Source organism: Mytilus edulis, chromosome 9 (assembly GCF_963676685.1).
Source record: "Mytilus edulis chromosome 9, xbMytEdul2.2, whole genome shotgun sequence".
In the NCBI taxonomy this organism is placed as follows: Eukaryota; Metazoa; Mollusca; class Bivalvia; order Mytilida; family Mytilidae; genus Mytilus; species Mytilus edulis.
The window spans coordinates 1,790,688-1,818,455 of record NC_092352.1 but is presented as its reverse complement, the minus strand read 5'-3'; the positions used below and the strand labels follow the sequence as shown (position 1 = coordinate 1,818,455).

Below are 27,768 nucleotides of genomic sequence, written 5' to 3'. Positions count from 1 at the left end.
ATTTATTTTGGATGAATGGCAGATATCCTTATTTCTTAAATTTGGAACTTTGAACATGAAATCTCCAATAGAAACTGGAAGATGGCAAAACATAGAAAGAGAAAACAGAATTTTTTTATGTGTATTGTGTTAATATTCAGATGCCATTGGTGATGAATACCATTACATTTTTAATTGTTCAGCTTTCGATAATTGTAGAAAACAATGTATTGCATTTTACAATAGAAATAGAACAAACACATTGGAGTTTTATGACTTAATGAATTCCCCAAAATGTACAGAACTGAACGAACTTTGTAAACTTATAAATGAGATCAATAACAAATTGAACTTTTCTGGGTGAACAATTGTGAATGCCTCTATCTACTTTCGTACATTATATATTTATGTAATTGTATTGAAATATGTAAAATTATCTCTATACCTTTCTGTTATTTGGTTTGTGAGAATAAAGATTTATATATATATAAGATTATACTTGGTTATAATATTATTTATATCATGATTTATTAGTAAAGCAGACAATTTTTTTAAAGTTACAAATTCAAAAATTTAAAAATAAATCTGACTCCAATCTATTTATCATAATTTTTCTCTATTTTTAAGTATTTATTTGATGATAAAAGAAACATATTACAAATAAACAAGGTATTATACCTAAACAGTGTACCAAATATGTTATGCCTTTAAAAAAAAGTACAGGTAAATCTTAGGTGAAATTCTAATTAACCCTGATTGTTATAAAAACAAATTATTTATCAAAACATCTATTGTTTTTTGCAAGTGGGAATAGAAGGAATAGTATTTTTAAAAAGTGGGAATAGGAGGAAGACACCGACTGTTCATTAATCAAGTGAAGTTTTACTTTATGGTCAGTGCTAACTAATTTTCAATGACTGTTAAATATGAACAGTCCATAAAACACAACACAACTAATAGTTGTTTTAAATGTCTGTGTCATTTTGGTCTTTTGTGGATAGTTGTCTCATTGGCAATCATACCACATCTGCTTTTTTATAAATAACAAACAACACAAAATTTTGAAACAAAAAATATAAAAAATATTTATTAAAACATTTATACAAAGTTGAACAAAAAATGGATAACAAATAAAAAATTATTTGATTAATTATGGAATACATATAGATTCTTCCCCACCACCCTGTTTATTTACTAATTTGAAATGGTTCAATTTTTATCAAACTTTAAATTGTGCAATGAATGTTCATATAGTGGTCATTAACATTTCTTAACAAAGGTACATTTATCCAGGAATGTTAAGTAAAATAAGTATAAATATAAAAAAAATTGTACATGTTATACATAAAATATCTATAAATCTCATAACAACAGAGTTAACATAATCTCAACATAATAAGCAGATTTACCTTATTTAAGAAAAAATAGTACAATCATTTAGCCTGAGCCTGTATCACTCCCCTGGCTTTTTGTATTATGTCTCATAATCGTTATTTCTACATTTACCATTGGAAATATAGGGTTCTTAAGAAAAACTTCTGGTTAAAATTGAGAATGGCAACAAGGTATGTATCAAAGAGACAACAACCTAACCAAAGCCATGGGTCACCAATGGTTGTTCAACACAACAAGAAAATCCTGCATCCAGAGTCGAGATCCAGCTGGCCCATGCACAATAATGTATACCATATGCAATGCTTTAAAACTAGAATGGACTTTACCATCACTTATTTAAAAATAATGTTGTATTATGTGGAATTTCACTGTTTTGGATGTATTTATTACAGATTGTCCAAATGCAGTTTATGAGGATGCTTTAACTGCATAAGATTTAGAAGGAAAAATTAATTTGCTAATTGGTCAATTGTGTCAATACAAAATTAGTTGTTATTATAGAGTATACTACAGTCATCTTTTTTTTTTAAATTTCTTCATTTCTTTATGGGAAAAAGTAAAAACACAAAAATACTGAACTCAAGGGAAAATTCAAAAAGGAAAATCAAAAATCAAAAGGCAAAATCAAAAGTCCAAACACATCAAACGAATGGATAACAACTGTCATATTCCTGACTTGGTACAGGCATTTTCTAATGTAGAAAATGGTGGATTGAACCTGGTTTTATAGCTAGCTAAACCTCTCACTTGTATGGGAGATATCTACAAACTGACCAAATTGAAAATCATTAATATCAAGCATAATCTCCTTCTATCAACAGTAATAAGCTTTTTTTTTAATATTAAAAGTATTGGTGGAACAGTTCATAAGTAATTGCACAGAAGCTTTTGACAGTGGCTCAATGTAGTTTTTCTTTTAAAAAAATCCTAATAATGACCTTTTTGGCAAGGTTATTTTGCAAGTAATTATGGCACAATAAAAATCTTATCAATCAGATCACTATGGCAACAATTCTCCAAACTAGAAAATGTAATAGTTTTACCGGTGTATAAAAAGTCCTAATAAAATTTTGTACCATAAAGGTTATAAATTATTGCAAGGTTACTGTCTTGGTACAAAGTACAACACTTCTGGATCGTTTCGCCGTGTAACTTTTTCTGAGTTATGAATAGCCAGATTATCGTAATCAGTATAACCATAATCAGATGTACCAAAACCAACAAATCCTGTCAACGGCACATTCTGTATGTCAGATTCAAATAAATATTGTCCATTCAGATACCCTTCAACCTGATAACCCTGGAATGTACAAACACATGGTCAAAGGTCAGGAATAAATGTGAAAATAAACCACTGCCAAACTGTCACAGAACAAAAGGGACAAATTATGGCAAGACATAAAAAATACATTTCCAGTCTCATACACACAGGCATAAATGAAGAAAGTCAAATTGGCAGAATTTTGTTTCAGCTTTGTTTTTCTATGCTCTTCAACATCATTATTAATTTGGCCCTCCTACTTGATTTATGTGAGTGCACAGACAGTCCCATCAGTAACAAGAAGAAATGGCTGGAACTGTCTCATAAACACAATGAAAATATAAATGCGGGTATAAAATTGTGTAAAATATTATCATTAAAATTATCAAATTTTTATTTTTTTGTTGTTGTGAAAGTGCATTGCTAAGGCCTGTTTCTGAAATTTATTTGTGTCTGATCCATCTTTCATTTTTTGCCATGGTATTGCCAATCTATCTTTAGTTACAAGTTTTGAATGTCTGCTTGGTATCTTCACCTCTTGTTTAATCTTACCTGTAGTATTAGTTTCAATGTATTCCAACCCTTGTTTGCCATGTGTGCTGCTCCAAACTTCAACACTGATTTACCACCTGAAATTACAAAACCATTTACCTCAGATATGTGATCTTAATAAATAAAAACCTCATAGACAACATAAGATAAAGGTACCTTATTGTGTGAACAGTTTTCTTGTCTTCACTGAATTATTTGATGAATTATATCTTATTGTTAAATAGACGTAAGGTTTTAATTTCTTATCTAAAAATCACAGGCATTTTAATTTATTTATACTAAAGCCTTCTTGGTAATATATATATCTTCAAAATTTTGTCTTAAAAATGGACAAATGAATTAAAAAGCATCAACAACATATCAAACAAGACTATACAGGACTAATGCTGAAAAAATTTATTATTTATACTTGAAGACTCAATATGAACATACCAATGTCAGAGGTCAACTTGTACATTTGTAAGGAAGGGTATAAGTAGAAGAATACCCCTAAAGCTCCTCCTGTTTTAACACCCCCTCTGTCCACTCTGGCTGCCAAAAATACTCCAGTTGTACCATTTATCTCCCCTGTTTTAGCATCTATTGACACTGTTATATCTTCCCTATAAAATTATATCATACATTTAAACGCAACAATTGTCAAATTATCTCCCCTGTCTTAACCTCTATTGACACTGTTATATCTTCCCTATAAAATTATATCATACAATTAAACAGAACAGTTGTCAAATTATCTCCCCTGTCTTAACATCTATTGACAGTTATATCTTCCCTATAAAATTATATCATACAATTAAACAGAACAATTGTCAAATTATCTCCCCTGTCTTAACATCTATTGACACTGTTATATCTTCCCTATAAAATTATATCATACAATTAAACAGAACAATTGTCAAATTATCTCCCCTGTCTTAACATCTAATGACACCGTTTTGGCAACTTCTGACACAGTAATATCTTTCCTATATATACAATTACATCACACCGTTTTTCATACATCAATTGTGAAATTACCTCCCTGTTTAAGTTATGTTTTCCCTATAGAATTATATCCTACTGTTAAACACAGATCATGGTTGAGTTATCTCCCTGTCTTGTCTGATTAAGTTTACCAAATAAATGCTTTTTATACGACCGCAAAATTTGAAAAAATTTTCGTCGTATATTGCTATCACGTTGGCGTCGTCGTCTGCGTCGGCGGCGTCGTCGGCGGCGGCCGAATACTTTTAGTTTTCGCACTCTAACTTTAGTAAAAGTGAATAGAAATCTATGAAATTTTAACACAAGGTTTATGACCACAAAAGGAAGGTTGGGATTGATTTTGGGAGTTTTGGTCCCAACATTTTAGGAATTAGGGGCCAAAAAGGGCCCAAATAAGCATTTTTCTTGGTTTTCGCACCATAACTTTAGTATAAGTAAATAAAAATCTATGAAATTTAAACACAAGGTTTATGACCATAAAAGGAAGGTTGGTATAGATTTTGGGAGTTTTGGTCCCAACAGTTTAGGAATAAAGAGCCCAAAGGGTCCAAAATTAAACTTTGTTTGATTTCATCAAAAATTGAATAATTTGGGTTCTTTGATATGCCGAATCTAACTGTGTATGTAGATTCTTAATTTTTGGTCCCGTTTTCAAATTGGTCTACATTTAGGTCCAAAGGGTCCAAAATTAAACTTAGTTTGATTTAAACAAAAATTGAATCCTTGGGGTTCTTTGATATGCTGAATCTAAAAATGTACTTAGATTTTTTATTATTGGCCCAGTTTTCAAGTTGGTCCAAATTGGGGTCCAAAATTAAACTTTGTTTGATTTCATCAAAAATTGAATAATTGAGGTTCTTTGATATGCCAAATCTAACTGTGTATGTAGATTCTTAATTTTTGGTCCCGTTTTAAAATTGGTCTACATTAAAGTCCAAAGGGTCCAAAATTAAACTAAGTTTGATTTTAAAAAAAAATTGAATTCTTGGGCCTCTTTGATATGCTGAATCTAAACATGTACTTAGATTTTTGATTATGGGCCCAGTTTTCAAGTTGGTCCAAATCAGGATCCAAAATTATTATATTAAGTATTGTGCAATAGCAAGAAATTTTCAATTGCACAGTATTCAGCAATAGCAAGAAATCTTCAATTGCACAGTATTGTGCAATAGCAAGAAATCTTCAATTGCACAGTATTGTGCAATAGCAAATATTTTCAATGCACAGTATTGCACAATAGCAAGAAATATCTAATTGCACAATATTGTGCAATAGCAAGAAATTCCAATTGGATTTCAATTGGAGTTATCTTTCTTTGTCCAGAATAGTAGTTGAATCAACTTAAATCATTGTTTTATACAATATACAATGTATATTCACTTTTACTACCAACTGATAGATTAAAACAATCTTTACCATTCAGTGATAACAAGCACTTTTTTTACATTTTAATATTTTATGATGTATTTAAATTAGTAGTTATTGTTGCAAACTTCATTAGAAATTTGAATTGAGATCAGTTTTGAAATAAGGGAAAGGGGGATGTGAAAAAAAAATTGGGGGGTCAATTTTTTTCATTTCAGATTTCATAAATAAAAAGAAAATTTCTTCAAACATTTTTTTGAGAGGATTAATATTCAACAGCATAGTGAATTGCTCAAAGGCAAAAAAAAATGTTTAAGTTCATTAGACCACATTCATTCTGTGTCAGAAAGCTATGCTGTGTCAACTATTTAATCACAATCCAAATTTAGAGCTGAATCCAGCTTGAATGCTGTGTCCATACTTGCCCCAACCGTTCAGGGTTCAACCTCTGCGGTCGTATAAAGCTGCGCCCTGCGGAGCATCTGGTTCACTTATAAAAAGTGAGAAAATCTTGCTATCAAAAAATTCATAACAACTTTTTTAAAATAAAACAAATACCAACTTTTTTTCAAGTGTATTTGAGTCTTGAAACTGAGTTCAAAGACATATATATGCAAGATGGAAACATCTTAACATAAGGATCCAGTATTAAAGATATTATCTTCGTCTTATTTCTTCTGAAATATAAAGCTTTACATCAATAGTTTATGCCATAGCTAACAACTGACTAGCTTGTTTTGAGTTCTCCTACTTTAACCACAGGTGTATCCATTCATCAATTATGTAGCCATGGTGACAGAGAGGTCATAGGCAAGATGTATCAATCATCAATTATGTAGCCATGGTGACAGAGAGGTCATAGGCAAGATGTATCAATCATAAATTATGTAGCCATGGTGGCTGATCATACCTACCAAGAATAATCTCCAATTAAGTTCGCTGTCCGTTTTAGTCTATCTGCAGCAGTCCAGTAAACAGGCTGTTCCAGAACCATCTGACGTAACACATTGCCATGGTTACCATCAGTAGATATGTGCACTTCAAAGCATCCTAACTGCTGAGCCATGTACTTTGGCTGTTCTGTCTCATTGTATTCTGAAATCATATTTATTTTGAAAAGTTGTAAATTTTGACAAGAAAAATCTCACATGTTTATATTTTCTAACTGTAAATGTCCTGCTGACATAAAAGCCAGCAAATACTGCTTATGGTTGAAGGTACTTAACAAACAAAAATCGCTACATGCCCTGATAGTCTATAAAGAAAAGTAATGATACAAATATTTACAAAAAGTAAAATCACAAAAATACTGAACTTAGAAGAAAATCAATTCAGAAAGTCCTTAATCACATGGCAAAATCAAAATACAAAACGCATCAAAAACGAAAGGAAAAGAACTGTCATATTCTTGACTTGGTACAGGCATTTTCAAATGGTTCTATAGCGCTAACCCTCTCACTTTGATGACAGTCTCATCAAATGGCTCCCTGAAGTTTGAGTTGCTTCCATGTAAATCTTTCCCAAGTGAACTGTAAATTCAGGATTATTATTTACAGGGTATAATTAATGCGACTGGGTGAATATGGCAAGAATTAAAACTCACTTTATGATATCTGATAAGCAATAATTAATCTCATTAAAAAAAAACACGCAATAACTTATAATAACATTATCTTCTACTGGCCATTTTGAATTAACAATCAGCTGGAGACAATGCTTATTAATGACTATCAGAGGAACATAGTTTGGTTCAACTTTAAATCTGTTAAAAACAAATGAAATCAGAATATCATAAATTCTGACAAGAATTTATCTGCAAACTTTTGCTTTTTGAAATCCTAATCAATACTAAAGTTACAACTTTCATGGTCTGAATGAGTAGCCATTGCCAGGGAACCAAATCTTACCTTCAAAATGTTCTGTATATGGGAATGGGAAAGGTTTATCTTGTGGTGGATTCTGATGACTGCCTTTCTGACCAGTGGTCAATGTCGTCAAAGTTACTACCATGTCTGGATAAAGATTAAGATTAATTTTACCATCTTTTACCTGAAAAAGGCAAATTTGAGGACAAATAATCTAATATTCATTAAGCTTGATATATTCAAGAGATAAACATATACAGATAAATGAACATTACTGTAGCATTGGAAAGTTAAAATCAATATTAATAAATAAATAATAGATTTAAAATGTCATAATTCAGTACAAAAATAAGCTGCTTTTGTTAACCCAAAATATGTATTTGAATAAAAAAAATTGACAGCCATGTTAAACTATCTGTTAACAAAGCTAGTCAACAGGTATTTGCAACAATCAAATCACCAATTGATACTGTCAATGCTTAAAATACTACATTATTATCTCCATTCTAATAAAAATGACAGAAAACAACCTCAAATCATACACTTAAAATCTGTCATATGTTGTCTGCACTTGAACATACGTTTTCTTAGAATCAGTTCTGAATTGATACCATGAAAATTGGTGGCTTTATCCAATCAAAATGGACCTTACAAACAATGTTGCGTTAGAATCATCAATTAGAAATATGTAAAACCTGTTATTCTGACCAGGTTTTTTACTTATTGAAAAGAATATGAACAGATATAATATTTTTTTTATTTCAGTATCACAAGATTTTCCAGGATGATAAACGTACATCAACTCGTCCTTCATACATCATCATTTCTGTCTCTCCTCCATCATACCCTAGTCTACTGTACCACAGAGCCATACTGTCTATCAAAGCCTGTAAATAATAAATACAAATCTATTATCTCCTACAATTTAACTGATAACCTTTAATTAGATCATTGAATGACTGAATAGTGCATGAAATATAAGGTTTCATATTTGATTTCAAATTTAAGACCAGTATTACTTTGAAAATTAGGCACTGAGGACAAGCCTAGAATAATAACACCTATGTGCATAAGAGGAAAAGACAAATATTACAGTGCATAGCATAAAATTATTAATACATATCACATTTCCTTATAGGATGAAATTGTACTTACAAAACTTCCCTTCAACTGGAGAGTTATGGTCTGGAGAGTAACATTAAATTTCGGCTGCTGATAAAAACACACTGAATGAAGAGATGTCTGAAAGTATAAAGCAAAAAGTAAAAAAAAAATACTGAACTCAGAGGAAAATCAATTTGGAAAGTCCATAATCACATGGCAAAATCAAATAACAAAACGCATCAAAAACGAATGGACAAGAACTGTCATATTCCTGACTTGGTACAGGCATTATCTTATGTAGAAAATGGTGGATTGAACCTGGTTTTATAGCTAGCTAAACCTCTCACTTGTATGACAGTCTTATCACATTCCTTTATATTGTCACCAATGCGTGAACAAAACAAACAGACACAATAGTCAATCAAAGCGCGAAAGCGCTGTAAAGGCAGTTAATTACAGGATGTGTGTATTTCTAGTCCAGTTATATCATTATCTTCCATAGAACAGAGGTTGTTTGTAGTATTTAAGATTTAGAGTTCTCTTGTACCTAGTTCACCTATATCTATAGTCTACTGTTTACAGTATATTTTCTGTACCTCGCCATGAAATGCATTTTTAAGACATAAGAACTTTTCCTTTTTAATGTAAATAAAACTATTTTAATTATTGATTATATACACATTTTCAATTACTCCTATCCTATGAAAAATAATTCACAAAGATTGACCAGTCTCCATTCTGTGTGTATTGCTAGAACATCAAGTAACATAATGGTTAATGTACATAGTAACATATGAACTCTTTTGAAGACAGAACTTTTTTAAAATTCTCCCTCCAAGCAAAATTATTTTTCAGTATAAACATGATAAAGTTATCTACCTGTATTAATGACCTAGAGACTCTCAAGAGCCTGTGTCGCTCATCTTGGACGGTCTATGTGCATATTAAACAACGGACACATATAAAATGACAAAATTGTGTTTTTGATGATGGGGATGTGTTTGTAGATCTTTCTTTACTGAACATTCTTGGTGCTACAATTATCTCTATCTATAATAAACATGGCCCAGTATTTACAGTTGAAAATATTTTTTAAAAATTAACAAAAAATACAAAAATTTATGAAAATTGTTAAAAATTGACTATAAAGGGCAATAACTCTTTAAGGGGTCAACTTAAAATTTTGGTCATATTGACTTATTTGTAGATCTTACTTTGCAGAACATTATTGCTGTTTACAGTTTATCTCTATCTATAATAATATTTAAGATAATAACCAAACTCTGCAAAATTTCCTTCAAATTACTAATTTGAGGGCAGCAATCCATCAACGGGTTGTCAGATTTGTCTGAAAATTCCTGGGCAGATAGATCTTCACTTAAGAGACAATTTCACCCTATGTCAGATTTGCTCTAAATGCTTTGGTTTCAGAGTTATAAGCCAAAATCTACATTTTACCTGTATGTTCTATTTTTGGCCATAGTGGCCATCTCGGTTGGTTGACCGGGTCTAACCACACATTTTTTAAATAGATACCGCAATGATGATTTTGGCTAAGTTTGGTTAAATTTGGCACAGTAGTTTCAGAGAAGATTTTTTGTAAAAGTTTATGGACGACGAAACCAAGTGATGAGTCAGGTCAGGTGAGCTAAAAAGGAGTTTTTAATGAAGGTAACAATGACATCTGGTGGTCATAAAAGCTGTCTCATTAGCATTTTAACCACTTCCCATATTTGCTTTTAAGACAATAGAAGAACATTATTCAATGCAAAAACAAAACTTACTTGTAAATATGAAATTCTCTTTACAGTATGAGTTTTTCTCATTGTTGGAGATTGTACAGTAGTACAGTCCTGTAACTGCTTATACCCATTTCTTATCCCCTTTAGTTTGATAAACTCACAGAATATCATATATTTACATTGTGCCACATCTCCTTATTAAGGTCTTTCCTTTCTTAAATGGAAAGACCTTACTGCATTTCGTTTGTTTATTATTATTCTTTTTCTTCCGCCGTTTTCAAAGTCAATCCCCAAGAAAAGTACGCAAGATATCAAAATGATCTTTGGTACCAAGTATCGGGTTAATAAAAGCTATCTTGTATTAGGGGCACCGAAGTTTACTATTTACCTTATAGGAGTTATCTCCCCAATTACAAAAAACACTGTTATCGCTATAACTCATGAACTATAAGACTTAGCGGCAAATGATTTTTTTTAAAATGTTCCTTGCCAAATGATACAAGTTCAAATAATTTTAACCGAAGCAATCCAGTGACTTATTATAGGAGTTATTTCCCCTTGAATATTTTAATTTTTGATATGCATATAAATCTCATGTAAGTCGTAAAGACTGCGAGTCTTCAGATTTGAGTTCATTGGACCGAAACTTAAAAATATAGATCAAGGTCAAAGGTCAAGGTCATATTTTAGATTTTCAAAAGTTTTTCATTTCCCTATAACTATTGAACAGTTATAGATACAGAAATTTTAAGCAGTGAAAAATGATAGGTTCTTCAAGGGGCAACTTTTTTACATTATGACTATATTGATTTTACCATCATGTAAGGGACATAACTCCCACTAATGGTTTTTAAAAAGCCATTTTTAGGCAAAACTCTTAAACAAAAGGTCCTTGACCCATAGGGTCTTTTGCAATGACCTTGTGGAGCAATGACCTTGACGAAGGTCACAAGGTCAAAGGTCAAGGTCATCAAATTATGTGGTTTTTGGCACTATTTAAACAGTTTTATGTGTGTTTGAATCCAAACCAACCAACCAACCAACCAACCAACCAATCAATCATTCAATCAATTAATCAATCAATCAATCAATCAATCAATGTTTCCGTTTAATGTGTTTCATAAGGGATCCAAGGTGGGTTTTTTTGCTTGTTTTAATTGAGCCTATTAAACGTGTTCAACAAACCAACGTGTTTAACCAGCATATTTAACCGACGTGTTTAATCAACCAACCAATCAATCAATCAATCATTCAATACATGTTTCCGTTTCATGTGTTTAATACGGAATCCAAGGTCTCTTTTTTTCGCTTGTTTCAAGAGACCCTGTATCAAGTGTTTAACTAATAAACCAACCAACCAACCAACCAACTAATCAATAAATTTATCAATCAATATATATATATATGATATATTTATTTATGACAGTATAATTAAAAGAAAATGGAAGGAAAGACTTATCAATTATTCAAGAAGAATTGAACTTTAATTTTTATATGCATTACAATAACATGAACAATTGTAATTCAAATATATATATCAAAGCAAAATGAATTTCACTACTTTCATTCATGCATCCTTTGGAAAAATATAAGTTCTAAAATGACACAATATATGTTTATTTATATAAAAATAATATTTAGTTTTCGACTCTTAACAGGTATAAACAAGAATGTGTCCCCAGTACACGAATGCCCCACTCGCACTATCATTTTCCATGTTCAGTGGACCGTGACATTGGGGTAAAAACTCTAATTTGGCATTAAAATTAAAAAAAATCATATCATAGGGAACATGTGTACCAAGTTTGAAGTCGATTGGACTTCAACTTCATCAAAAACTACCTTGACCAAAAACTTTAACCTGAAGAGGGACAGACGGACGGACGAACGGACGCACAGACCAGAAAACATAATGCCCCCCTACTATCGTAGGTGGGGCATAAAAATGCACAGCTGTGTCATGATTTGTGAAATCTGTGCTGAAAACATAGGCATTTATGGTGTTTGAGTAATTCCATCTGTGAAGCTCAACATTAGCTCGTCAGTTGGTGGTGGACAGTTATAAATCTTTCCTGCAGGATGAATGTACATCTGTTCAGGAAAACCAATTTCACAAATCAAAACTTTCCTCTAGATTTCTCCCACAATATTCATCCAGTTTAGTTCTTTTGGTTTAACGGGACACCGTCCTGATTTTTAATTTTGTAAACCATTCAGTCTCTTGCTTACAAATGGTGCATGAAAATAGGATGGGTATGCATGGCAGTAGACAAGTCTCTATAAAGTGGGTATGTGCCCTGAAAAAAGTTTTATAACATTAGCTTTTTTGAAACTTGTGAAAGACTTGTGCAACACACATACCTAAATAACTATAACATAGGTGGAGAGCATCATTCATGTCAATGTTTTGTTCCTGTTTACATTGTCATTGATATTTTTCAAGAAAGCCCGAGGCATAGCTCATGAATTCTTGTCATTACAACCGAAATTTACATAATTACTGCTAAAATAATTATCAGTATAATATATCTCTTGTAGAAAAACCATACAATTGTAGTATTAACCAAAAAATGTCAAACAGATGATATTGAATCGTAATCCAAAAAGTTATGACGTCTTGAATTCACCCCCCTTTTTATTCTACATGTTCTAAAACGATAATTGCGGTTCCAAACAGACTTTGGTTTACTTGCATGGCGATTATATAAATAACAGTATATATTTCTTAAAGAAAATAAAGTTTTACCATGAATAGTTTCCTGAACGTAGTCGTTTTCAGTAAAATGTGCCTTGCAAACAACAGCTGATTGATATGGGTTCTACGATTGCATCGCACATGACAATCTACGTTTGAGCCATGGCGTTGATCCAACTTTTCCTTCTTATTAAGTCATTTAGAAATGCAAGTCCTCCTCTTAAATGACACTCAGGTACACACCAACAAGGACTAGGCATCGTTAATTGTGTGATTGTTTTGCAGTGCAAAAACGGAAGTTAAGGACGGAACTGACTGGTCTCACTAATAAGAGACAAGAAGAATTTTAGAGACAAACAGCGACAAGAAGTTTAATTTAGTGACGAAGCGACAATAACTAACAAGGGACAAGCGAATCGTAATTCTCTCATGAGGCTATTCTCATTTGATGTGATAGGGTGAAGCTACACCTATCAAATATGTCCCTATGAAAAAGAAGAATTTCACTGTTAGAAAGGAAATGATATTGCATGGTTTTGATTCAATAAATTCCTTAAAGGGAAATTGAATTTTTTTTGTTTTGATGGCCAATTTTTAGCGTGTGCATAAAATATATTTTTTTTTATATCTAATAAAAACTAATCCCTTTCTTCTTATTAAAAACATATTTTTATCTATCAATGTACAGTAATATAAAAAATGTTTTATAACCGCCCCTATAATAAACTAGAGGCTCTCAAGAGCCTGTGTCGCTCACCTTGGTCTATGTGCATATTAAACAATGGACACAGATAAATTCATGACATAATTGTGCTTTGGTGATGGTGATGTGTTTGTAGATCTTACTTTACTGAACATTCTTGTTGCTACAATTATCTTTATCTATAATGAACTTGGCCCAGTAATTACAGTGGAAAATATTTTCTAAAAATTTACAAAAATTTATGAAAAATGCTAAAAATTAACTATAAAGGGCAATAACTCCTTAAGGGGTCAATTGACTATTTTGGTCATGTTGACTTATTTGTAAATCTAACTTTGCTGAACATTTTTGCAGTTTACAGTTTATCTCTATCTATAATAATATTCAAGATAATAACCAAAAACAGCAAAAATTCCCTAAAATTACCAATTCAGGGGCAGCAACCAAACAACGGGTTGTCGGATTCATCTAAAAATTTGAGGGCAGAAAGATCTTGACCTGATTAACAATTTTTTAATGTCAGATTTGCTCTAAGTGCTTTGGTTTTTGAGTTATAAGCCAAAAACTGCATTTTACCCCTATGTTCTATTTTTAGCCATGGCGGCCATCTTGGTTGGTTGGCCGGGTCACGCCACACATTTCTTAAACTAGATACCCCAATGATGATTGTGGCCAAGTTTGGTTTAATTTGCCCCAGTAGTTTCAGAGGAGAAGATTTTTGTAAAAGATTACTAAGATTTACGAAAAAATGGTTAAAATTTGACTATAAAGGGCAATAACTCCTAAAGGGGTCAGCTGACTATTTCCTTTGCATTGACGTATTTGTAAATCTTACTTTGCTGAACATTATTGCTGTTTACAGTTTATCTCTATCTATAATAATATTCAAGATAATAACCAAAAACAGCAAAATTTCCTTAAAAATACCAATTCAGGGGCAGCAACCCAACAACAGGTTCTCCGATTCATATGAAAATTTCAGGACAGATAGATCTTGACCTGATAAACACTTTTAACCCTTGTCAGATTGGCTCTAAATGCTTTGGTTTTTGAGTTATAAGCTAAAAACTGCATTTTACCCCTATGTTCTATTTTTAGCCATGGCGGCCATCTTGGTTGGTTGGCCGGGTCACGCCACACATTTTTTAAACTAGATACCCCAAAGATGACTGTGGCCAAGTTTGGATTAATTTGGCACAGTAGTTTCAGAGGAGAAGATTTTTGTAAAAGATTTCTAAGATTTACGAAAAATGGTTAAAAATTGACTATAAAGGTCAATAACTCCTAAAGGGGTCAACTGACCATTTTGGTCCTGTTGACTTATTTGTAAAGCTAACTTTGCTGAACATTATTGCTGTTTGCAGTTTATCTCTATCTATAATAATATTCAAGATAATAACCAAAAACAGCAAAAATTCCCTAAAATTACCAATTCAGGGGCAGCAACCCAACAACGGGTTGTCGGATTCATCTGAAAATTTGAGGGCAGAAAGATCTTGACCTGATAAACAATTTTACCCCATGTCAGATTTGCTCTAAATGCTTTGGTTTTTGAGTTATAAGCTAAAAACTGCATTTTACCCCTATGTTCTATTTTTAGCCATGGCGGCCATCTTGGTTGGTTGGCCGGGTCACGCCACACATTTTTTAAACTAGATACCCCAAAGATGACTGTGGCCAAGTTTGGATTAATTTGGCACAGTAGTTTCAGAGGAGAAGATTTTTGTAAAAGATTTCTAAGATTTACGAAAAATGGTTAAAAATTGACTATAAAGGTCAATAACTCCTAAAGGGGTCAACTGACCATTTTGGTCCTGTTGACTTATTTGTAAAGCTAACTTTGCTGAACATTATTGCTGGTTGCAGTTTATCTCTATCTATAATAATATTCAAGATAATAACCAAAAACAGCAAAAATTCCCTAAAATTACCAATTCAGGGGCAGCAACCCAACAACGGGTTGTCGGATTCATCTGAAAATTTGAGGGCAGAAAGATCTTGACCTGATAAACAATTTTACCCCATGTCAGATTTGCTCTAAATGCTTTGGTTTTTGAGTTATAAGCTAAAAACTGCATTTTACCCCTATGTTCTATTTTTAGCCATGGCGGCCATTTTGGTTGGTTGGCCGGGTCACGCCACACATTTTTTAAACTAGATACCCCAATGATGATTGTGGCCAAGTTTGGATTAATTTGGCCCAGTAGTTTCAGAGGAGAAGATTTTTGTAAAAGTTAACGACGACGGACGACGACGACGACGACGACGACGACGACGGACGACGGACGACGGACGACGGACGCCAAGTGATGGGAAAAGCTCACTTGGCCCTTCGGGCCAGGTGAGCTAAAAATAATGCATGTTTTTTTTAATATCTATGGGGAATAAGTTGTTGCAATGACATTTTTTTTATTTATGTATAGTCGCTATATAGTCTTCTTGACGCTTCTTCTCGCTAAATTAATTATATTGTCGCTTCTTATCGCTATTTTAATTTTATTGTCGCTTCTTATCACTTTTTGACGCTTCTTGTCTTTAATTAGTGGAACCCTATTCAGGAACGATAATTTCATATTTTACATAACTGAGACCGAAATAACTATAACGTCATACGGCTTCACGTACAGAAATACTTTAAATTGTATATTATGCAATATAATTCACGGTCAGTCGACTTTTAATTATAATATCATGTTATATCAACGAGTGAAATTTTAAAATATCTTTAGATCGCAAATAGTACTCGAAATTGAACGGACCTCTTTCCACACGGAATTCGAATAATGATAGTTTGTAATCAGATTGACTGCTTATAATGCAAAAGACACATTAATAAACAGATATTTAAAACGAACAATACACACTGATCGTTTCTTTATTTCCCAATGTAAATGAAAGGAACAAAAACCAATACATACCACAAAAAGTAGAGGAGAAATTTAAACATTTCCGGATCTATTTCTTGCAAAATGACCCCCAGCAAAGATTTGCGTAAGGAAAGATGAACCTCATGACTTGAAAGTCAGGCCTTAAAGCACTGCCTTTAAAAATGTCAAAAATATCCCCTTTATCAGTATGTAAAATGTAAATGTACAGATTGTAGAGTTTTGTGTGTCAGATTAAATTTTGTATGATATATTTGTACAATGGAAAGACCTAATTATCTGGAACTGTGCTGAATGATCTAGTTTTAATATTAACAATATAAATCCAATTTTATGAAAGATTAAAATATAATGAAACAAGTTTCTACATAAGCCTTAGTGTATAACATTTAAAGACAACACAAAATGCTATAAGTAAAAAGGTGATATTTCTGAAGAATATCATTTATTTCTATACATGGTTCTTATACAGTTCATGACCAGACCATTAAAATGTTCATACCCCAAAACCAACAAGGTTCTATTTTACAAAATTAACAATGCCTTAATAAGAATTCTCAAATAATAACTAAATACAAACCATGGTTTCCATGACAATGGTGAGATTCTTCCCATCAGGACTAACAAGAGACACATAACTCCCTCCATTTTTTAGTTTCCCCACCCCACTGTTATGCTTCAGGTATCTCCACCCTGGGGCTGTAAACTGGGTTGTATGAGCTGAAAACAAATTTTAAAGTTTTTATTTTCCTTATATCAGATCTACAATAGGTAATTAATCTATACTGAAATTGACGAAAAATACCATGTATTTTAATACAAAACTTTAAATGAAAAAAGGTTGTTACACAGAAATCTTAATGCTAAATGGAGTTCAAAAAGTTTGGCCAGTATAAACCTATTGTAACTTTCTGATCTCTATTGACATTTGTCTTCATGTAGTACTGTAAATTCAGAAATTATTGCGTGCATTTATTATTGCGATTGTGTCATTTAAAATGTGATGATAATTTTTGCGATATATGAGAAAATTCCTGTTTAATTCACATAAAAAAATTCAGAATGCTTGTTTAAATTATTGCAATTATAATCCTGCTGCATTTTTTGCAATAATTAAAACATCACAATAATCTCTGAATTTACAGTAATACTTATGAATTTTGAACCTTAGTACATTCTTTGTTGGATAATTCACTCATTGGCAATCATACCACATTTTTTATCTTTAATTAGACATCAAGTGTGTTGTAATTGAATCAGGAGATATCGATAAGTCTAAATGCTTTATATATAAAATATTCCCTGCAATACCTGTTACCCATATAGGGTTGTTTATGACATAGTTTCCACTCCATGGAGAATTCGCTGTCATCAGACTTTGACGGATAAATGGTAAAGCATTATAATACCCAGATATCATGTTCCAGGCAATTGTTCTGAAAAATTTCAACGTTCAAGAAATTAGCACCTGTTGGCATACAAATGGTGTAGCATTATATTACCAGCTTATTACATGCAATTGTTCTGAAAAATATAAAATTCTAAAGATAATCTTAGTTAATGATTGCTATTAATTTTTTGCACTAAGCATGACAATATCTAAAACTCATCTGATTTTTCCAATGTTTCATGGGAAAGTTATTGAAAGTTATATACATGAGTTGGTGTGTAGAGATATTGAGTTATCAAATACTGAATGAGAATACAGCATTTATTTGATTGCCTATCATCTACATCATAACTATTTTCAAACTAGGTATGAATTAACTTTTGATCATTATTTATATCATTATTACCAGTAAGCAGTGTTCTCCCCAGGATTTTGGGATAGCACCAGGGTAACGCGTGTCGAAATGATTTGTACAATATGTCGTGTCGCGTTGCATCGCTTATTTTTTCTTCTTGTTAGTTTTTGTGCCATTACCTTTTTGTCTTTTGTTTTGTTTACTGTGTTATGTAGACTTAGGGTAAAAAAAAATACTGGTAAAAAAAAGTAAATCAAACAGTTTGTATACTTTAATATCTTTTAAGAATAAATAACAGAAAGCACTTTTAGTCTCTAACTAGTCACTTTTTTATACTTTGATCAAGCCAATTTTGTCCTGATACTTGTATAGTTACACTACACATTCCCCATTTTAGTTAGATTACACCATAACAATGAACGTTAAACAAGATTAAATTTTAATGTAGAACCGTTAGTAAATTAAATACTATTTTCCATAGCTTTAGACATCATTCTTTTAGACATCAATAAAATTATTATTAAAATCATTATTGTGTTATTTCATGATGGACATGAAAAGTATACTTATATTATCTATGTGGACACTTGTGAAAGGTTGTCATGTCTAGCTGAGTTCCAATTATTGTAAATTTATTTTGTAAAAGTTAATCATTATACTTCTTTAATACTCTTCAGCTATATATATGAAATGGATGTTTTCAACATCCTTGTTTAAATATACAGCCCTGGCTATAGCTCAGTCAGTAAATGTATAAATGGATATACTACCTATTTAATATAATATGTTTGTGCTTTAATAAAAGTATGATTGTCAAAAATAATTTGCAATATATTTTTGTTGGTATATTCAAAGAAAGTTTTTATCCTTGAGGTAACATCCTTATATAATTTTGCATTCAATTTGTACTTTATTTCTATTTTAAATGATGGATAATATTTTAGGAGCACATTGTTGTAATAAGCTAAATCAGGGGAAGTAACTCACGTTTTAAAAATACGCAAATCATTTATGACCAAAGGCTGGAGTAATAGAGTTTATTAACAAATGTCTGCTTGTCCCTCAAAAGTCTCATAAGTCTGTGATCATTAAGTTATGATCTCTTAATTAATTAAAACACAAGAATCATGTACATCGATTAAATCCAATCATCAAGGTTAACCTCAAAAGGTAAATCGATCACGTGGTGTAAACAATCTTCGTTGTCAGAACTGGATTGAACTGGTTTGAACTGGTCAATTTTCATCTGAAATGTTATACCCCACGGAAAGGTTTACCGTTATATGATTTTTTTTACCGATAATTTTAGCACCACGGTGAAAAATTATACATCGCGGCAAGACCGATACCACCACGGTAGAAAATTATACATCGCGGGCCCGTGGTCCTTTAAGGGCCTGGGGAGAACACTGTTAAGTAAGTAGGTCTGAAGGTCTGAATTTAAATCCATATTATTTTACTTATTGGAAATCCTACATACCCTGTGAATAAGCCATTCACATAATTCTGATTCAGAGTCTGAAAAACATACATAATTCTTTGTCTCCTGTGTATAAATAAATTACTATAAATCTAACCCTAAGTCAGTATACTCCTGTCTATGGCCCCTTTTATTGAATTATCTATAAATACCTATTATAAATGTATGTTTGTTTATTACATTGAAGTTATAACTATGAGCAAGATATATGCTCAGGTATGAAATTCAAAGATGGTATTAAAATATGATACATGTGTAAAAGGTGCTGTTGAATAATATTATCTTTATAAGTATTAGCTGTGTGTTAGCTGATTTTTTACTAGCTATAAATTTTCTGAAGTTACAAAATGGAAAACTTTTTCTGGTGAAAAATGGTATAAAATATGAAAATTATTAAGCATACCCTAGCCCAACAACCAGCACCAATATTGTCATTAAATGTACTGAAGTCTTCTGATGACCACAACTGCTTCCCTGTATTGAATGCTGCTTCTGTTGATTCGGTACCAGGATAATGGACACTGAATTAAACAAACTAATTTAAATAGATTTTGTGCATTGTTTTAAGTCTTTTTATGATTTTACAGAGTTTACCATTGGTTGCACCTGTATAATTGTATAAATCATGGTTCCATTAATTACATAAAACTAAAGCTAACCCCTTACCCAATGTATTCTATAGCATCAGACAGCTCAGGGTCCTTAAGTATATCGTTAATTATCTCAAATCCACCATCAACAGCAACTATCTTTACGTCATGAAATCCATTCTGATCTAATGATCTTCTCAAGGTCTACAATATAAATATGTGATTTACATAAACTACAGTAGCCTTCTTGTAACTAACAATTTACTCGTCATTTTCAATTTTTTTGGGCTGAATTCTAAATACATTGTTATCCAGGTTTTACTTATTGTCCATAATTTTTTTTAATGTTATTAATTTTCTTATGGACACAGAAAACAGATGTTGCACCTGTTAAAAGGTTTTAACCCGCTGCATTTGCATGCACTTGTCCTAAGTCAGGAATTTCCTCGTTGAACTACATCAAGCAAATTTGAAAATGGCAAAATTAAATCGCTGTGAAATGGTCTAGTAGCTGGCCTAAACGCAACATAAAGTATCAGCTAAAATAAGGTAGTTTACAGTATGTCAAAAGTTTAAACAATAATAAGAAAGCCTCATGATATTTGATCTGATTATATGGACTTTAAATTGAGTTGAAGATCTCTTGTTGCGATGTTAAACTATTGTTTCAGAAAAGGAGAAGGTTTGGTACCATTAAAACCTTTAATCCTACTGCAAATTTTGCACCTGTCCTAAGTCAGTGACTTGGATGGAGAGTTGTCTCATTGGCACTCGTGCCACACCTTCTTATATAGATTGATTAAACTTATCACAGTAGATTCATTATTAATAAATTAATACAATAAGATATAAATGATATATTACCTTAATATACTCAATACTATAAGCTAATTCATTCCATATCTGAAAAAATATGTAAACAACAAATTTTTATATCTCCTGAGCTATTCTAACTTTGGGATAACTTTTAAACATACTCGCTCAGCATTGCATATGATATATATGCTGACAAGTAAATGAACTTCATTCTATTAATTGTCATGATTGTGGTGTCAGGCCACTGTCTCAATAATGTTTACGGGATCCCATATTCATCCAGAATTTCAAATTTGGTTTGTTAAATATTTTCTAATTTTAAAGTATCATCTTAACAACGTGTTTTATTGTTCTTTCATTTGTCTTTGTTCTATTATTAATATTACTTTTACTGTTGGATTGTTTTATGTGATATTCGTTTGACGTGGCTTGGTACTTATACATCCCGTCAATGTGTTTGTATTGTCTTTCATTTTTGGCTGGTGTGTTTTGTATATACAACTTTTTGTATTTCTTTGGTTCTTATAACATGACTCTGTACCTCAAAAGATACAGTCAGTATGATATTGTTCTATTATGAATGACAAAAAATATTAAATTTCTGATGTCAGACACACGAATCAATGAATGTGTTTGTAGATAGATGTTTTTGTGTTCCGTTAAATTGTTCCTTTTAAAATTGTTACACAATGATGACTGCTGTACCCATATCTTTACTATTTTATTTATTGTGTTTGTTTAGTTAACGCATCATTGTAAATATAACGGAATTTGATGAGACTGTACCAAGTCAGGAATATGACATTTCTTGTCCATTCGTTTCTGATGTGTTTTGTTATTTGATTTTGTCATGTGATTATGAACTTTCCGAATTGATTTTCCTCTGAGTTCAGTATTTTTGTGATTTTACTTTTTCCTTTCATTCCTTTTGTGTATACATAAATATTATTATGATAATGACATCACTATTTAACAATCAGTAACTAAAATAGTACCCCAACAAAATTAATATCCAAGTCATGGTATTTCTTTGCTCCTTGTATCCACTTGATTATGTATACAGCTGTTGTGTTGACATTATAATAGGGATTGTGGGTTCCATTTCCTATCCAGCCAGGCCATCCCCATGGTAACCCATACAGTAATATATCTGGATTCCTCTACAATAATTATAAAGAACAATATATTACTTGTTTTACTATATATTAACAAGAATGAGTCCATAGAACACAGATGCCCACTTGTACTATCATTTTCTATGTTCAGTGGACCATGAAATTGTGGTCAAATTTCGCATTAAAATTAGAAAGATAATTAAGGAATGACTGTTATATTTTTTCTGTCTATAAAGAAATAAAATCAAAAAATTTTACAGGACTTAAAAACTACCTCAAAGAATCTCTGGCACTAGAAAAGAATTTATTTTTTAAAAGAAAACCTTTTCATATGGCCAATATCTGCTGGGACCCCTGGCTTCCAATTTTAGAAGACTAGGTTGATTATCAAAAAATTGGTACATCATGTACCGGAATTATTTTTATGTACATTTCTTTCCTTATCCACATCACCAACTATGTTATGATTTTATACTGTTATATATGCTTGATGTTTTAGTCTATGTTTATAACTACATGTATGTTCCTCTAAGTTATTGCCTGTACGCAAATATTTGAATAAATAAATCCTGCAAGATACATTATGAATGCTGTAAGTAAAATATATTTATTATTTTAATTTTTTTTTTGCTTTTTCCAAAATTCCAAATTTCTGTGATTTTTATTTATTTATTCTTTATATTTTTTTCATCTATTCAGATTTATTGATCATTCTGTATTGATTATGTTTTAGTTGGATATATTATAATTTACAATGATTTATAAATGTATATATTACAGTTAAAAAAACTAACAAATACTAACCAAATTGACTATATGCTACTAACGGTTAACGAGGCCGGGATAAGGTACCGGTATTTGATGTATCCACTAACAAATGTCAAACTATCAATAAAGTATGATCAAATTTAAAAAAAAAAATAAATGTGGTGCACACTGAATAACCAGCGTAGTGGGTTATTCTAAAGTGTGCACCACATTTTTTATGTTATTTTGAATAGACAAAAAAAATATTACAGTCATTGCATGCTTATAATTTAATTCTAAATTCCATTTTAAACCGGAGTAAATTATGAAAAATGTTGATGACATCACGGTCACATGACTAAATTATGTCTATGAGCTGATAAACATAAGGATATCAGCCAATCAGAAGACATGTTACATCCAAAATTAAATTATCATCATATTGAACATATGTAGTAAGTTTCAAGTTGATTAGACTTTAACTTCATAAAAACTACCTTGACCAAAACTTTAACCTAAAGCAGGACAGAAGGATGAAGACAAACAGACAGACCGATAAATGAACAAACGAATGGATGAGCAAACATGTGCACATACTGAAAAACATAAACAGAAGTTGGGCATAAAAAAAAACATATATCTTTTTAAGACTAAATTTATATCTTTTGAAGTCTAACAAATGAACTTCTAATGAAAGCATACCAGGGGCCTTGAATCAGGGAACGTAATTTCCTCATAATATAGCAAACTTTATGTTATCTAAACTATGACAATTGGTTCTCATGAATAAAAAATACATCCACATAATACATGTGTTAATAATATAATAGAAGATGTGGTATGATTGACAATGAGACAATCCTACACAAGAGACCAACTGACACAGAAATTAACAACTACAGGTCACCATACGGCCTTCAACAATGAGCAAAAGACTTGTTTTTTTACTTTTTTAGCTTCTTTCATCATCCACCATTCATATCCTCTGTGGTAATTCTCATCCCAGCTGTTGTGCATATGTGACGCTTCACTGCCCTCTGTAACAAGAATATGACGGTCATTCTAAGGTTTGTCTGTCATCTGATTAAATATGGTTAAATTAAGTGAAATGTGGTTACAGGACCAAATACCCAATAAAAATAAAGATTTTGAACATCATTATGTCTATCAATGGCAAGTAAATAATAAATTGGTCCTTAAAGGTTGGATATTTACTGAACCAAATGACCAATAAAAACAAATTCTTAAAACATGATTTTGGTGTCCAATAAAAATGAATGCGTAAAACATTATTTCAATATCCAATAAAAACAAATGTTTAAAACATAATTTTGTAATGTCCAATAAAAATCACAGAAATTTGGAAACATTGGTATTGGAGAAACATTGAATAAAATTTTCAGTTTAAAATTATGTAATGGAACAAATACTAAATGAACATTGTCCTGGGACAAAGTCATTAGTGGACTGTTTTGGGGTTTTCTGTTTACATGGGTTAGATGGTTTTGATTCTTACAAAATTTATGTATTATGGAACTTTTGTTCTCAATATGACTCTATAAAAGTTGTTTTTCTCTCTCATGAATCCTATTTGTCTTGTTCTGCATACACTAACTAATTCAGTGTACCGGTAATCAAATGAATCCTATTTGTCTTGTTCTGCATACACTAACTAATTCAGTGTAATCAAATGAATCCTATTTGTCTTGTTCTGCATACACTAACTAATTCAGTGTAATCAAATGAATCCTATTTGTCTTGTTCTGCATACACTAACTAATTCAGTGTAATCAAATGAATCCTATTTGTCTTGTTCTGCATACACTAACTAATTCAGTGTAATCAAATGAATCCTATTTGTCTTGTTCTGCATACACTAACTAATTCAGTGTAATCAAATGAATCCTATTTGTCTTGTTCTGCATACACTAACTAATTCAGTGTAATCAAATGAATCCTAGTTATGATGTTTCACTTTGTTTCTCTGGTGAACACAGTTTTTAAACAGATTTTTCCTTATTTTTTTTTTTTCAGAAATGTACTTGAGTTTAAACTTTCGACATCTTCAAAAGAGATTTCTTTTTTTAGATTATGTAAGTTTTTGTTTATAAATATTTAGCTAGACAATCAAGTTCGAACTTTTAACATCATAAGATGAAATGTTTTTAAAGTTGTCTTTTTGGTTTACTAGTGTTCAACAGCTTACATCAAAACTTAAGTTAGAGATTATAAGATTTGAGATATAAATTAACATTAAAACAACAACAAGAAACATTTAATTGTTCATCAATCAGACAAAAGAACTAACCTCCACTTTGAGAGTCACCGCCAATCTCTACTTTTAAAATTTGTAAACTTGCTCCAAAGTTTGGCTGAAATAAAAACATTAAATTATCTCAATATCAGTAAAATATCACAGTTAATAAACATTTGTTCTTACGCTGTACTGCTACACCACTGTCCCAGGTGAGTGGAGGGTTGGGATCTAGCTAACATGTTTAACCCTGCTGCATTTTGTATGTATGTGCCTGTCTAAAGTCAGGAGCCTGTAATTCATTGGTTGTCATTTTATGCTGTGTTACATATATTTTTTTTTCCGATCATTTTTTGTTTACATTAATTAGGCTGTTAGTTTTCTTGTTTGAATTGTTTGCATTTGTGATTTCTGGGCTTTTTATAACTGACTATGCAATTAGACCTATATTCTTTGTTGCAGGCCAAATATTATCCTAAAGCTGTAATTTCATCAAGGCAGACCAGCAATACAAAACAATGTAAAAACATCTGAGCTTTATTAATTTAAAAGTAAGAAGATGGGATATGATTGCCAATGAGATAACTCTCTACCAGAGACCAATTAATGCAGAGGTCATTTTTTGGCCTTCCCACAATGCTTATTTGAAGAAACATGTGAAATATAAGTATCATTAACGCATCATGGTAGCTGTACATGTGAGGCAGTCATTCTTATTTCAACATTCATGTACACATATTGTCACATAAGTAATTTCAATGCAAATGTTTTATGAACATGATGAAAGTCAGTTATTGAAATCTCTCTTTTTTACTGTGTAGTGCAAATGTTATCTGACATATTAGACATGTGCTTTGACAAACAGGGACCCAGCTGTCTCCATAGAAGGTCCAACCTAGTGTATTTGCTCTTGTTTTAATGTTTTAGCATGAATCAGATCATCTCTCATTTAAAATACAATACAAAGTCCCCTACAACTGGTAAATATGGAGTAAAATCAAATCTATCTTACCTTAAACAAATAATCCAGTATTTCATCTCTAAGTTTGGTTGGATAGTGTCTAACAAGTAATGATGTTGCCTATAAAAAATAAAAAAGAAAGATGACTTAACAGAACAGGCATTGTTCCCATTTGATTATTTTTTTGTGTTTTAACGCCACTTTTAAGCACTCCATTTAGGCTATTTCGTGGCAGCTAGTTTATATTGGTAAAGGAAGCCAGAGTGCCAGGAGAAAACCACCAACCTTCGATAGGAAAAGGCATTGTTTCGCTAGTAATCTTCTTCAAAATTAGTTGTTTCCTCCCTAATGACACACCCTTTCCTTACTATCAGTTACGTTTCCTCCAGAATTACACCTTCTGTCGACTCCCCCCTTTTCTCCCTTACATGCCTAATGACCATGATGACATCAATTGACACCTCCAAAACTATGCCTTCTGAAACCCTCCCCTTTCCTCCATATTTTTAATGGCCTCATCTGATGCCTTCCTCTTTATTCCATTATAATGCATATTTACGCCTCTCCCTTTACTCCATATAAACATATTTGGTTTGGGTTTATGACACCTCCCTCTTTTCTCCATATCAAGGCCTTTAGGATGAACCCCTTTACGTCGATCACTATAAGGCCTTTTGACACCACCCCATTTAGTTCAAGTTTTGACAATCAAAAATCTGTATCAGACTTCATAAAATTTGATTTCAAGATAAAAGTATTAACTTAGGATTTTTTTTACATAAATTTCGTTTCTTTTTATCACATTACAATGTCTTTCGGCATGACCTCCCCCTTTTCGCGCGAAATCATATCTAATTTATATTTTACTTACCCCTCCCCCACTGATTGCCCCGATACCATCAAATCGTCTACCAAGCCCTTGGGAATCATCTATTTCATAAGTTATGATTTGAGAATGGCAATACCTAAATAAAATAAACATAAACAATTTTGAAAACATTTTCTACGATAGGGACTTTCCGGAAAGGGAAAGGAAACTAGTATGGCAATGGGTCGTTACATCCCGCTCACCTGGAAGTAGGGTGACTTTGAAAAGTCGAATCGAGCATGCCGACGTGACATTTTTTGCAGAGAGATTCCTACAACATCATTGTTTTGTCAAATTGGTTTCATGGATAAATATTATTATCCTTACATCGCATATTTTAAAATATTTGGATTTTATGTATTTTTTTTGTTGATGAAAGTTTCTGCAGACATATTCAGGTTTGTTTGAGACAATGTCACATGGAGTCCATGTGGGAAACTACATGTATCAGACCAATATATATGATATCTGAGAGTTTTAACTGTTCCCCTAATGGATTGGTAGTTTCTTTCCAATATCGTTTATCATTGGATTTTCGGCCTTCCTCTACCAGGAAAACAGCTGGGTATTTAGCGGTATCGGTTTGGATTCCTAAGGTTAGGTGTCTAAGTATTTGTGCGGCATCCAGGTTGACCTTATCCTTTATTTTGTATAGAATGTGT

The 27,768-nt window shown here is 31.8% G+C and overlaps 1 protein-coding gene across 2 annotated transcripts; it reads right to left on the bottom strand.

Annotated features, from left to right (window-relative positions):
- Nucleotides 1–1,038: 1,038 nt before the first annotated feature.
- LOC139487463 (galactocerebrosidase-like) lies at nt 1,039–27,264 on the bottom strand. Of its 2 annotated transcripts, XM_071272275.1 has the most exons (18): nt 27,110–27,264; nt 26,290–26,358; nt 25,332–25,395; nt 23,972–24,060; nt 22,157–22,321; nt 21,210–21,248; nt 20,422–20,549; nt 20,159–20,276; nt 19,756–19,793; nt 17,842–17,966; nt 17,111–17,250; nt 8,557–8,643; nt 8,199–8,288; nt 7,444–7,585; nt 6,451–6,631; nt 3,620–3,789; nt 3,188–3,264; nt 1,039–2,674 (listed from the first exon to the last, which is right to left on the bottom strand). In XM_071272275.1, exons 1-18 carry the CDS (start codon nt 27,236–27,238, stop codon nt 2,477–2,479), a joined length of 2,049 nt encoding a protein of 682 aa, XP_071128376.1. In that variant the 5' UTR covers nt 27,239–27,264; the 3' UTR covers nt 1,039–2,476. The 2 variants fall into 2 exon arrangements, with proteins under 2 accessions (XP_071128376.1, XP_071128377.1); XM_071272276.1 differs by lacking the exons at nt 1,039–2,674; nt 3,188–3,264; nt 3,620–3,789 and adding an exon at nt 3,982–4,045.
- Nucleotides 27,265–27,768: the final 504 nt, after the last annotated feature.